General features: G+C 46.9%; 1 protein-coding gene across 1 annotated transcript in view; it reads left to right on the top strand.

Annotated features, from left to right (window-relative positions):
* The first annotated feature begins 703 nt into the window (after positions 1–703).
* The window catches only part of DPYS (dihydropyrimidinase), a 50,747-nt gene continuing 36,609 nt past the window's right edge, over positions 704–14,841 (top strand). Inside the window, exon 1 of the mRNA XM_072151343.1 lies at positions 704–973. Within this exon, the coding sequence (XP_072007444.1) occupies positions 719–973 (255 nt within the window). The 5' untranslated portion in view covers positions 704–718. The remainder of the gene's footprint in view (positions 974–14,841) is intronic.

Genomic DNA, 14,841 nt, shown 5'->3' on the forward strand with positions numbered 1-14,841 from the left:
TCCCGTCTGGACAGTTCAGGAAGCTCTGTATAATGTGTTTATGCATGGCAGCCTGGGCAACCAGCTTTCCCGAGGTCCTGAATATTTTTATAATTTTTTTTTTTTTTTTTTACAAAACCACTTGGTTCAGGGTTTACACAAGATATGTTTCTGCATCTCAGTGGCTTATCAGCCCTAATCTCCTTTGCTCCTGAGTCACAGATCTCCACCCATAGGAGCCTGGTTCAAGTTGTGTCCCCATCACGATGTCACTGCTAACTATATTGTATTTTTTTACAGGTTTCTGAAGGTTATCTACATAGAAGATGAAGAACTTAACCCGTTGAGATTGAGGAACTGCCACACAGAGCAAAATGTAAAGTTTTAACCATTTGAACACCATAAAAAACACCTATTTGAGTCCTCACTGTAAAATTCAGGACTGTAAATCATATACCTAACTGAGTAAGAATGGTTAATCATACATAGTGTGCTCAATGAGAGTCCCGTAAAAGGCGGAGGAGTGGTCTGTGAATCCTCTCCATAATATTTAAAGACGGCTGTGGTATGTGCTATATCATGTAACATTGTATACAGGAGCAGGGACAGAGTCCAGCACCTCACCAGAGCGGAGAGAGGTCCTGGCTACAAGTGCACATCTCCTGCTAGGATTATACAACGTCAGAATCTTCTGTTTCTTCCCAGGCCAAGACAATTGTCTGCAACCAGCATTGGGACAATGGCGGGCAACCGGATTTTGATCAAAGGTGGTAAAATAGTGAACAGCGACTCTTCGCAGAAAGCTGATGTTTACATTGAAGATGGGATCATCCAGGACATTGGGGAGAATCTGCAGCCGGAGAACATTGCGGGTGTGAAGGTCATAGATGCCACGGGGAAACTGGTGATTCCTGGAGGCATCGATACCCACACGCACATGGAATTCCCATTCATGGGCACCGCCTCCGTCGATGACTTCTTCATTGGGACGCAGGTAAAGGCCGGGTTGTTGTTACTGGTTATATGCACCTAAATCTCATCCAATGTAAATCTATTTATTCATCCATGTTTCCCTTGCATGGGGCTTCAGCCTCATTTACCAAAATATTTGAACAGTTTTCTTCTTGGGGAATTGCACTAGGTGTCCAGATCAAGGCTCTCTAATGGAGGGGCTAACACAACATGGATCCCTCTTTGCTTTCAGTGATTATCTGCATTTCAGAGGCTATAACCCTGCCAAAAGATGGTTGGAACACTTCTTGGATGGGTCGTCCACCTTGGACTGTACCCTTTTAGTCGAAGAGTATCCCAAAGATAAGCTGGACACCGGTTCTCCCTGGAGGATACTAATGGATGAAATCTAAATTTGAGTACTTTGTCAGTAAGTTATAGCGCCGCCACTGGAGATATTAAGCATCACATTGGGTTCACTCTCACTCACAGCAAATGGGTAACTTAATTATATAATGACCTCCATATCCATGTGCCCAGCCAAGACAATAGTCAGAATAGTCAATCATTCATCTACCTTCTATTCCATCTAAATCTCCCATACTCATGCAAGTCTAGTGAGCATACATTTTCATGTCAATGGGATAAAGCCACTTTAAAGAAAACTTGTCACCAGATTTTACCCAATGAAATGTTATTTTTACCCGTAAAAAAAAAAATCTCATCCAAAGTGATTTAAAATGTAATATTTTAGTTTAGATGCATGGTTTTGGTGTCGCTTTAAAGATAAGAATCTCATCTTTAAGACTGCATTAGACTGTTAAAAAAGATGTCATTAGATTTTTATCAGCAGCTCAGATTTCTACCTATGTCTTTTCTGTAGATCATAGAACAAGTCTGGGTGCAACTCCCCCTTCAGCCTCTAAACATCACTCATCTCTAGGTGAGAGTTAAATGGTTCTTTCCTACATATGTCTTACCATTTGATTTGTTGTCTTCCCTTTTTTTTAAGGAGCCATAATGCAGCATCCGTAGAAGTTAACCTCTTCACAACCGCCCAAGGTTTATACGTCTCAGCTGATCGTGCAGGCTGGGGAGTATTTGCATCTCACACTGCCTTCGCCTGAATATACCCACATCATAGCCCTTTTACACTTAACAATTATCACCCCATGAACATGACCGATATAGCTGCACAAACTGTGGCCCCGTAGCCCTTTACAGGTGGTCCCCTACTTAAGAACCCCCGATTTACAGACGACCCCTAATTACAGATGGACCACTCTTAGAGATGAGCGAACACACTCGTCCGAGCTTGATGCTCGTTCGAGCATTAGCGTACTCGTAACTGCTCGTTGCTCGGACGAGAAAATGGCATCTGCCGCCGTTTTGATTTTTGGCGGCCAGAAACAGAGCCAATCACAAGCCAGGAGACTCTGCACTCCACCCAGCATGACGTGGTACCCTTACACGTCGATAGCAGTGGTTGGCTGGCCTGATCAGGTGACCCTGGAATAGACTAGCCCCTGCCCACGCTGCTCGGATCATTCTCTGTCTGGATGCCGCTAGGGAGAGAGCTGCTGCTGGTCAGGGAAAGCGTTAGGCTGTTCAATTAGAATAGTGTTAGGCAGGAGTGATTCTACAAGAACCCAACAGCCCTTCTTAGGGCTAGAATAGTGTTATATTTTATTTTTTTTTGTTTGCTTGTGGCTGGGCTTGCTGGCATTAGTAGTGCAGCTAGTACCATATTGTGAGGAATTTGCAGGGAGACTTGCGAACGTTATATTTAGCTCTTAGTGACACACATATCCACCTCAAACACCGAAGTGGGACAATTAGGGGTTTGATTGAATTAGGCACAGTCTGCTTTTTCTTTTCTTTTTTTTTTTTTCAAAACTAAAAGTCATCAGGCACAGCATAAAATCCTGTTGTGTGCTGTCAGTGTAGGTTAGAAACTAGCCATAGCAATAGGATAGCATCGTTTTCTTAAAAAAACCAAATCACAAAAAAAACACAAAAAAAATTTACAGTTTACACATTCATTTTGAAAATGTTGAACCCGAGGGCTAGGGGTGGAGGACGAGGGCATGGGCGTCCCACTACTGCAGGGGTCAGAGGCCGTGGTCCTGGGCGGGGTGAGACACCACCTGCTGATGAGGGAGCAAGGGAACGCCGCAGAGCTACACTCCCTAGGTTCATCATGTCTCAAGTTACTGGGACTCGTGGTAGAGCACTGTTGAGGCCAGAACAGTGCGAACAGGTGATGTCGTGGATTGCTGACAATGCTTCTAGCCATTTGTCCACCAGTCAGTCTTCCACGCAGTCCACCCATGTCACCGAAATCAGCACTCCTCCAGCTCCTCCACCTCAACCTCCTTCCCCCCAGTCTGCCCCCTCCCACGAAAAGTTGGCATTTGAACCGGCATACTCTGAGGAACTGTTTTCTGGACCCTTCCCAGAGTCACCACTTGTCCGGTTGCTGCTGAGCTATTTTCCGATGCCCAGGTTTTCCACCAGTCACAGTCTGTGGGTGATGATGACATTATTGACGTAGTGGAAGAAGTGTGTAAAGAGGTGTCGGACGATGAGGAGACACGGTTGTCAGACAGTGGTGAAGTTGTCAGGGCAGGAAGTCCGAGGGGGGAGCAGACTGAGGGATCGGAGGATGATGAGGTGACAGTCCCAAGCTGGGTTGATAGGCCGGGTGAACACAGTGCTTCTGAGACGGAGGCGAGTCCTATAGCAGAACAGGTTGGAAGAGGCAGTGGTGGGGCCAGACGGAGAGGCAGGGCCAGAGCTGGTGCATCAGCGCCAAATGTTTCACGTAGTGAAGCACCCGTGGCGAGGGCTCCCGCGGCAAGGGCTAGATTTTCAGAAGTCTGGAGGTTCTTTAAAGAAACACCGAATGCCCGACGGACTGTGGTGTGCAACCTGTGCCAAACCAGGATCAGCAGGGGTTCCACCACTACTAGCTTAACTACCACCAGTATGCGCAGGCATATGAATGCTAAACACCCCACTCAATGGCACCAAGCCCGTTCACCTCCGGGCCGGGCACACCACTGCTCCTTCCCCTGTGTCATCTGCTGCCTCTGCTAGTCAGCCCCCTGCTCAGCACCCCGGCGCAAACACCTCCCGTGCAAAAACCACATCTTCACCTCCACGATCCTCCACAGCATCCACCAATGTCTCCATGCACAGCATTCAGCTCTCCATACCCCAGACGCTGGAGCGCAAGAGGAAGTATAGTGCAACCCACCCACACGCCCAAGCCCTCAACGTCCACATCTCCAAACTACTTAGCCTGGAGATGCTGCCCTTTAAGCTGGTAGAGACCGAGGCCTTTCGCAACCTCTCGGTATTCGGTCCCCAGCCGCCACTACTTTTCCCGATGTGCCGTCCCAGCCCTGCAGCAGCACGTGTCAGACAACATCATCCGTGCCCTGACCAACGCCGTTTCTGACAAGGTCCACCTGACCACGGACACGTGGACGAGTGCTGCCGGGCAGGGCCACTATATATATCGCTGACGGCACATTGGGTTAACTTGGTGGAGGCTGGGACCGAGTCTGACCCTGCGGCTGGTCATATACTGCCGAAGCCGAGGATTGCGGGGCCTACCTCGGTCCAGGTCTCTCAGGCCTACTATGCCTCCTCCTCCTCCCACCCCCCCTCCTCCACCTCCTCCTCCGAATTACCATCCATGGGCATGGCGCCATCAGTCGGTAGCTCTAGGCACAGCAGCAGTGCCGTCGCTAAGCGACAGCAGGCGGTGCTCAAACTGCTGAGCCTAGGCGATAAAAGGCACACCGCCCAAGAGCTATTACAGGGCATCACGGCGCAGACTGATCTGTGGCTGGCACCGCTGAACCTGAAGCCAGGCATGGTTGTGTGTAACAACGGCCGTAACCTGGTGGCGGCTCTGCAACTCGGCAGACTGACACATGTGCCATGCCTGGCCCATGTGTTAAATCTCATAGTTCAGCGTTTCCTCAAGACATACCCCAATCTGTCTGATTTGCTCACGAAGGTGCGCCGCATCTGTGCGCATTTCAGGAAGTCCAGCACAGATGCTTCCACTCTCAGGGCAGCGCAGCGCCGCCTCCAACTGCCGGCTCACCGACTGTTGTGCGACGTGCCCACGAGGTGGAATTCAACATTAACCATGTTATGCAGAGTTTACCAGCAGCGCAGAGCGATTGTAGACTGCCAGATGTCAACTTCCACCAGAACTGGTAGTCAGGTCAGTCAGCTTCCTCAAGTCTACAATGAGGAGTGGACTAACCCTACTCAAAACACAAACACCAGATATACACAGAAACTGTATTATTGAAAAAGCATGTAGCAAAAAAGTTTTATTAATCAAATTAATCAATTGCCATAAAAACATACACAATCAAGGGTATGAAACAAACATTTTTTTGGGGGGATAGCAACTAATGCTGGACAGGTTACATAAAACATCGAGGTGGCATAGTGACATGGAGATGTCAGTACACAGTGGCATATACTCTGTCTCCTGGGCCTATAGGGATGACTGTATTTATACTGTATAATTAACAGTATAAATATTTACCTAGGTACCAGGATGCACGTAGCCACCAGGATGCACAGGTACTTGTGCATCCTGGTGGTACGTGCCTCCTGGTACCTAGGTAAATATTTATACTGTTAATTATACAGTCATTCACCACATCAGATTTAATCAACATGTCTGTGTCTGTGTTGTATCACAGTCTCCCCATAGGCCCAGGAGACAGAGTATATGCCACTGTGTACTGACATCTCCATGTCACTATGCCACCTCGATGTTTTATGTAACCTGTCCAGCATTAGTTGCTATCCCCCCCAAAAAATGTTTGTTTCATACCCTTGATTGTGTATGTTTTTATGGCAATTGATTAATTTGATTAATAAAACTTTTTTGCTACATGCTTTTTCAATAATACAGTTTCTGTGTATATCTGGTGTTTGTGTTTTGAGTAGGGTTAGTGTATTTATTTCCAGCAACAGACCTTACGATTCCAAATCGAGGACCATTGGGTGGTATCTGTCTTCCTCGAAAATCGTTCCTACATTGTTATTAAAGAGGAGTGGACGTGGATGTCTGATATCTGTCAGGTGCTGAGTAACTTTGAGGAGTCAACACAGATGGTCAGTGGCGATGCCGCCATCATCAGCCTCACCATCCCGCTGCTTGGCCTGTTGAAAAACTCTCTGGTCAGCATGAAGTCGGAAGCTTTGCACTCGTCACAAGAGACAGGGGAAGAAGATTCCCTTGTTGATAGCCAAAGCACCCTCAGGTCTGTTTCTCAGCGCATATCGGAGGAGGTGGAGGAGGAAGAGGAGGAGAATGTTGGCGAGACAGAAGAGGGGACCATTGTTCAGTCCTTCACTGTTCAGCGTGTATGGGAAGGAGAAGAGGAGTTGGAGGAGTTGGAGGAGGAGGAGATGGGCAGTCAGGCCAGTGAGGTGAGTGAATTCTTACGCGTTGGGACTCTGGCGCATATGGCAGATTTCATGCTAGGCTGCCTATCCCGTGACCCTCGCGTTCAAAGAATTTATTCCAGCACCGATTACTGGGTATTCACTCTCCTGGACCCACGGTACAAGCAAAATCTTTCCACTCTCATCCCTGGAGAGGAAAGGAGTGTGAGAATGCATGAATACCAGCAGGCCCTGGTGCACAAGCTGAAACAGTATTTCCCTTCTGACAGCGCTAGCGGCAGAGTGCGTAGTTCTGCGGGACAAGTAGCGAGGGAGAGTAGGCGAGCAGGCAGCTTGTCCAGCACTGGCAGGGGTACGCTTTACAAGGCCTTTGACAGTTTTATGTCACCCCAGCAAGACACTGTCACCTGTCCCCAGTCTCGGCAGAGTAGGGCTGATCTTTACAGAAAGATGGTGAGGGAGTACGTAGCTGACCATACCATCGTCCTAAATGATCGCACAGCTCCCTACAACTACTGGGTTTCAAAGCTGGACATGTGGCACGAAGTGGCGCTGTACGCCTTGGAGGTTCTTGCCTGCCCTGCCACTAGCGTGTTGTCCGAGCGGGTTTTCAGTGCAGCTGGTGGCATCATCACCGATAAGCGTACACGCCTGTCGACTGACAGGCTGACACTTATCAAGCTGAATAAAGCCTGGATAAAGCAGAGGAAACTGGCTATTTTTTGCCAGGGCCAACTGGCTCTAGCTATAGTACTCAATGTATTTAATTTTTCTGGAGGGCCACCTACACGGTCCTCTGTTTTAAACAATTTTTTGGACTGCCACATACAGGCACTCAATCTATTTAATTTTTCTGGAGGACTACCTACCTGCTCCTCTGGTTTGAAAACTTTTTTGGACTGCCACATACAGGCACTCTCCAAATTTAATTGTCTCCATTGCAGCCTCCACACGTCGTCTTTATAGCTGCCTCCACACGTTGTCTCCATTGCTACCTCCACACATCATCTCCATAGCTGCCTCCCAAAGTCGTCCATATAGCTGCCTCCATACATCGTCCCCTTAGCAAACGAGCTGTGTCAGGCAGAATTTTGGGTTGTTTTCATGGCTTCCACATCAAACTTGTTAACTTTGTCGCCACCCTGCTGTGTTATCCACAAAATATACTGGCAAACTTTTATCATTTACCAATATTATTTCAGTGCTTCTTGCGCATCTGTTTACATTCCCCTCACCCGCCATAACCCAAACTTATAAGAACACTTCTACACTTGATCTTATACAAAAGGTTCTTAGAAGTGCTGTTTGGGGAGGAGCCGAGAGACAGGGGCTTGGACAGGCGAAAGCTCGCCTGGCAGCAGACCGACAGCTCCATCTCAAGATCCAACTAACATAGTTTTAACTGCAGCACCTTTAATCTACTACTAGTTCACTGCCTCCATACACCGTCCCCTTATCAAACGAGCTGTGTCAGGCAGAATTTTCAGGTGTTTCACCAGATACATAGTGGAACTCGGCGCATCTGTCGCCGCCATGCTGGAGACCTGAAGTTTCAATCATAGCAGCGCAATATGGATGCCATATACTGTCGCTCTTAATCATGGAACCATTTCCGAAAAAAACAATTAGAATAGCATAACGGTTCTATTTTTATTATTCCTAGATTAAATATTCAAACAACCCCGCCTGCTTTGAAAATTATAATTTTTTCAAAGTAAACGCTTCTGGCCCCCAGGCCCATTTTGGGTGGGGAGGAGCCGAGAGACGGGGGCTTGGACAGGCGAAAGCTCGCCTGGCAGCGGACCGCCAGCTCCATCCCAAGATTAGGCAGCCTCAGAGGCATCCATGCATGCTGCCCCTGCTGTTTCCTGTCCATTTTGCCTCCACAGCGTCCACCAATGTCTCCATGCGCAACTTTCAACTGTCTATACCCCAGACGCTGGAGCACGAGAGGATATGCAGCACATCATCCCCTTATTAAACGAGCTGTGTCAGGCTGAATTTTCGGGTGTTTCACCAGATACATAATGGAACCCGGCGCATCTGTCGCCTCCATGCTGGAGACCTGAAGTTGCAATCATAAAAGCATTATGGATGCCCCATACTGTCACTCTTAATCATGGAAGTCGTCTCCATGGCTGCCTCCACATGTCGTCCCCTTATCAAACGAGCTGTGTCAGGCTCATTTTTCGGGTGTTTCACCAGATACGTTATGGAACTTGGTCACTATGTCGCCACCGTGCTGTGTTATCGACTAAATATACCTTCAACCGTTTTTTCACATAGGAAATCATTTCAGCGCTTCTTGCTCACCTCCTTTGGTTCCTCTCTGCCACCCATTGGTTTGAAGCCTGAGTCCATTTAGGGTATGTCGCCATGACACTCTCTAGCCTGCTGCCGCTGCCTCTGCATGCCGTCCCCTATAGTGTCAGGGTCAATTATTGGATGTTATTGGATTCGGTCACTCTGTCATGGCCATGCTGTTGCCCATAATTTCGGCATAATGGTGCGATTAAGCAGCCTCAGAGGCATCCATGCATGCTGCCCCTGCTGTTTCCTGTCCATTTCCGTGGTGTTTCCATCCTTTTCTGAGGTTTCCAGGTGTTTGGCCAAGCTTCCCTGTGCAGAGCCTTGGTCCCCTTGAAAATGCTCGAGTCTCCCATTGACTTCAATGGGGCTCGTTATTCGAGACAAGCACTCGAGCATCAGGAAAAGTTCGTCTCGAATAACGAGCACCCGAGCATTTTAGTGCTCGCTCATCTCTAACCACTCTGCCTCCTGTGACCTCTGGTGAAGTCTGGATGTTACTAAAATCCCAGGCTGCAATGATCAGCTGTAAGGTGTCTGTAATGAAGCTTTTATTTATAATCTTTGGTCCCATTACAGTTTTTTAAACTCCAATTGTCACTGGGGCAAAAAATTTTTGTCTGGAACTACAATTATAAAATATACAGTTTCGACTTGCATACAAATTCAATGTAAGAACAAACCTATGGACCCTATCTTGTATGTAACCCGGGGACTGCCTGTATTAGGCACAGTGAGCAGTGTTTGCAACCCACATGCGTTTATGTGCATGAGGCCTAATCCATTTCTGCTATCCATGCAACCCTAGTTCCCAATGACGACAGGAGAGGACAGTGTTTTTACTGGAAAATATGTGACTTTTTTTGAGAGACCACCGACAATTTCATGACTTTCATAGTTTATACGGTTGAAAAAGACACTTGTCCATCAAGTTCAACCAAGGAAGGGAAGGGATTGGATGAGGAAGAGATTTGGGGGAAACAATTCTATAAAAAATAACCATCAATGTTATTTAGGTGTAAAAAGGCATCTAGACCCTTCTTGAAGCTCTCTGCTGTCCCTGCTGTGACCAGCGCCTGAGGCAGGCTATTCCACAGATTGACAGTTCTCATAGTAATAAAGCCCTGTCGCCTCTGGTGATTAAACCTTGATTTCCCCAGACGGAGACAGTGCCCCCTCGTCTTTTGATTTGATTTAATCTGAAACTACTTACCACAATATTTTTTGTATGGACCATTCATATATTTACATAAATTAATCATGTCCCCTCATAGTCGTCTCTTTTCCAGACTGAATAAATCTAGTTGTTTTAATCTTTTCCCATAACTGAGACCCTCCATACCCATTTTTGTGGCTCTTCGTTTAACCATCTCTAGCTCCAGGGCATCCTTTTTATGGACTGGTGCCCAGAACTGGACGGCATATTCCAGGTGAGGCCGAATCAATTACATCCCTATCCCGAGAGTCCAGACCACTTTTGATACATGACAAGATCCTACTGGCTTTAGAGGCAGCCGATTGACATTGCATGCTGTTATTCATTTATCTGAATTCCATAAATTAATCTGGTGCAACACTGGAAACCTCAGACGAGGGAGAACTTTGCAGGGAGTGTGTCTGATGTAATTGATGTCTGTTGCGCTATTGTACAATAACTCCTTAAAAATTCCAGAATACTGTAACTCACATTTTTTTTTTTAATCTCCAAAACCTTCAAAGACCGTAGACAAATGTGGTAGTAAATGCACTGTTCATTGTAGTCAGTGGTGACCAGGGGTAGAAATGAACATGCACATAAATTGGTAAAAGTAAATATAATTTTTATAGCACAACCCCATACTCAGACACATATACTGTGTATGCCGAGTTTTTCAGCACAAAAAATGTGCTTAAAAACTCCAGCTTGGCTTAAACACAAGTGTATAAAAAAAAAAAATCTTACATACTCACCTTGCACCGCTCCCTGCAGCTCCTATTCCTTCTCTTCTCTGAGACGCATCCATGTGCTCTGCCCACTAGCGCATAGTATGCGCTCTGCTACAAAGGAAGAGGAGCCGCGGGGAGCAGTGCAAGGTGAGTATGGACTTTTTATACCCAAGGGGCTGCAGGGCATTACATTACTGGGGACTGTGACCAATGCATTTACCACCCTAGGCTTATACAGAAGTCAATAAGTTTTCCCAGTTATCTGTGGAAAAATTAGGGGCCCTGGCTTGTACTGCAGTATATACAATAGTTACACATGGATGTTATACATTGATTTCTCTACAGTATGTTCACGAGTATAAGGAAATCGCCTAAAGGTCCTTCAATAAAAATTTTAATAAAGTGATGATTTGATGATTTAAACAGTTGTCGCAATAATATCCATGAAAACGTTCTCATGTTCTGAAAAAGACCCCAGTGATTTTGCACAGCACCAATTTGACATTTTTTTTTGTGGCTTCCCTTGACACCAATTACATGCCATGAGCAGCATTGCCCACAATGTGTAAAGGATAACCTGCCATCAGTGCCAGCACCGACCAATGTTTAGTAGGAACCCAAACATTGCGGTTCAAGTCCACTCATCACCACTCTCATAGCTTTGTAAATAGAATAAATATAAAAGATCTGGCTTGTGTAAGAACCGGGGGAAAAAAAAAGGAAATGCAAAAACCCTTAAAATCCTGGTCCTGAAGGAGTTAATATTTTATGTACTATTTTCTGTAGCAACGCAAGCAGAGCTCCACTTTACTAAGATATTTATCCAAAATGCATCTGAGCCGAGAGAAAAGTTGGCATTGTTTACACCGAAAAAGGAGACCAAAATTTTTGGCTCATCGGTGTAGATTTTTTGTGCAACAGTTTCCACGTAGCCTCGCAATTCATATGAGCCTCTTAATGCTGTCTAAAACTTGTAGTAATTGTTGTTGGTCCCTTGTGGGTGCATTGTCATGGTAGTTTTTATGTTCGAGTTGATGATGAATTGTCGTTGTCCGGGATTAAACTGTTAAACTTCCATAGAGAGATTATAGCAAAAAAAGCAAAAAGTGTAGTCAAAACTGCTGCAATCCATAACAGCTCCATAACCATCCAATAGATAAGAATGGGATCCCAAGTAGCAAAATTTCCCTATATTTTTCTGTTTCATAATGGAGAAAAGCATAATGTTAATGTGGCCTCACGTTGCATCTTCAGAACAGTTGATGCTTACGGTCAGTCAGTGATGCCGGGGCTGAGTGAGGTCACCGGAGGACGGGAGCTGTGAATAGTCATTTGTCTGCCAGTGCTGGTCACTGCTTCATTTTACTATAAACTACCAGAGGTACAAGGGTCCTCTGACAGCAGAGGGAACATAGGACGGCAACTCATGTGTCTGCAGTTTATTTCCCTCCATGAAGCTGATACTTAGACCAAGCAAAAAACCTCATCGCTAAAGATTAGAGATGAGCGAGCACTAAAATGCTCGGGTACTCGTTATTCGAGACGAACTTTTCCCGATGCTTTTCAAGGGGACCAAGGCTCTGCACAGGGAAGCTTGGCCAAACACCTGGGAACCTCAGAAAAGGATGGAAACACCACAGAAATGGACAGGAAACAGCAGGGGCAGCATGCATGGATGCCTCTGAGGCTGCTTAATCGCACCATTATGCCAAAACTATGGGCAACAGCATGGCCATGACAGAGTGACCGAATGAAGCTAGATAGCATCTAAAACATCCAATAATTGACCCTGACACTATAGGGGACGGCATGCAGAGGCAGCGGCAGCAGCGGCAGGCTAGAGAGTGTCATGGCGACATACCCTAAATGGACTCAGGCTTCAAACCAATGGGTGGCAGAGAGGAACCAAAGGAGGTGAGCAAGAAGCGCTCAAATAATATCGGTACATGATAAAAGTTTGCCAGTATATTTTGTGGATTACACAGCAGGGTGGCGACAAAGTTAACATGGAAGCCATGAAAACAATCCAAAATTCTGCCTGACACAGCTCGTTTGATAAGGGGACCATGTATGGAGGCAGTGAACTAGTAGTAGATTAAAGGTGCTGCAGTTAAAACTATGTTAGTTGGATCTTGGGATGGAGCTGGCGCTCCGCTGCCAGGCGAGCTTTCGCCAATCCAAGCCCCTGTCTCTAGGCTACTCCCCTAACAGCACTTCTAAGAACCTTTTGTATAAGATCAAGTGTAGTAGCGTTCTTATAAGTTTGGGATATGGCGGGTGAGGGGAATGTAAACAGATGCGCAAGAAGCGCTGAAATAATATCGGTAAATGATAAAAGTTTGCCAGTATATTTTGTGGATTACACAGCAGGGTGGCGACAAAGTTAACAAGTTTGATGTGGAATGCCCTGTAATAGCTCTTGGGCGGTGTGCCTTTTATCGCCTAGGCTCAGCAGTTTGAGCACCGCCTGCTGTCGCTTAGCGACGGCACTGCTGCTGTGCCTAGAGCTACCGACTGATGGCGCCATGCCCACGGATGGTAATTCGGAGGAGGAGGAGGTGGAGGAGGGGTGGGAGGAGGAGGAGGTATAGTAGGCCTTTGAGACCTGGACCGAGGTAGGCCCCGCAATCCTCTGCGTCGGCAGTATATGACCAGCCCCATGGTCATACTCGGTCCCAGCCTCCACCAAGTTAAGTGTAGTAGCGTTCTTATAAGTTTGGGATATGGCGGGTGAGGGGAATGTAAACAGATGCGCAAGAAGCGCTGAAATAATATCCGTAAATGGTAAAAGTTTGCCAGTATATTTTGTGGATTACACAGCAGGGTGGCGACAAAGTTAACAACTTTGATGTGGAATCCATGAAAACAACCCAAATTTCTGCCTGACACAGCACGTTTGATAAGGGGACGATGTATGGAGGCAGCTATATGGACGACTTTTGGAGGTAGCAATGGAGACAACGTGTGGAGGCTGCTATGGAGACAATTTAATTTGGATAGTGCCTGTATGTGGCAGTCCAAAAAAGTTTTCAAACCAGAGGAGCAGGTAGGTGGCCCTCCAGAAAAATTGAATAGATTGAGTGCCTATATGTGGCAGTCCCAAAAATTGTTTAAAACAGAGGACCGGGTAGGTGGCCCTCCAGAAAAATTAAATGCATAAAGTACTATAGCTAGAGCCAGTGGGCCCTGTCAAAAAATAGCCAGTTTTCTCTGCTTTAGTGTACAAAGAGGAGGAGAAGGAGGAAAATGAGGAGGAGGAGTGCATAAATTATTCAGGTTGAGCTTCCTTCACCTGGTGGAGATTGGAAATTATGAGAAATCCAGGCTTTATTCATCTTAATAAGCGTCAGCCTGTCAGCGCTGTCAGTCGACAGGCGTGTACGCTTATCGGTGATGATGCCACCAGCTGCACTGAAAACCCGCTCGGACAACACGCTAGCGGCAGGGCAGGCAAGAACCTCCAAGGCGTACAGCGCCACTTCGTGCCACATGTCCAGCTTTGAAACCCAGTAGTTGTAGGGAGCTGTGTGATCATTTAGGACGATGGTATGGTCAGCTACGTACTCCCTCACCATCTTTCTGTAAAGATCAGCCCTACTCTGCCGAGACTGGGGACAGGTGACAGTGTCTTGCTGGGGGTGACATAAAGCTGGCAAAAGCCTTGTAAAGCGTACCCTTGCCAGTGCTGGACAAGCTGCCTGCTCGCCTACTCTCCCTCGCTACTTGTCCCGCAGAACTACGCACGTTTTTCAACAGGCCAAGCAGCGGGATGGTGAGGCTGATGATGGCGGCATCGCCACTGACCATCTGTGTTGACTCCTCGAAGTTACTCAGCACCTGACAGATATCAGACATCCACGTCCACTCCTCATTGTAGACTTGAGGAAGCTGACTGACCTGACTACCAGTTCTGGTGGAAGTTGACATCTGGCAGTCTACAATCGCTCTGCGCTGCTGGTAAACTCTGGATAACATGGTTAATGTTGAATTCCACCTCGTGGGCACGTCGCACAACAGTGGGTGAGCGGGCAGTTGGAGGCGGCGCTGCGCTGCCCTGAGAGTGGCAGCATCTGTGCTGGACTTCCTGAAATGCGCACAGATGCGGCGCACATTCGTGAGCAAATCAGACAGATTGGGGTATGTCTTGAGGAAACGCTGAACTATCAGATTTAACACATGGGCCAGGCATGGCACATGTGTCAGTCTGCCGAGTTGCAGAGCCGCCACCAG

The sequence above is a fragment of the Engystomops pustulosus genome, chromosome 5 (assembly GCF_040894005.1).
Source record: "Engystomops pustulosus chromosome 5, aEngPut4.maternal, whole genome shotgun sequence".
In the NCBI taxonomy this organism is placed as follows: Eukaryota; Metazoa; Chordata; class Amphibia; order Anura; family Leptodactylidae; genus Engystomops; species Engystomops pustulosus.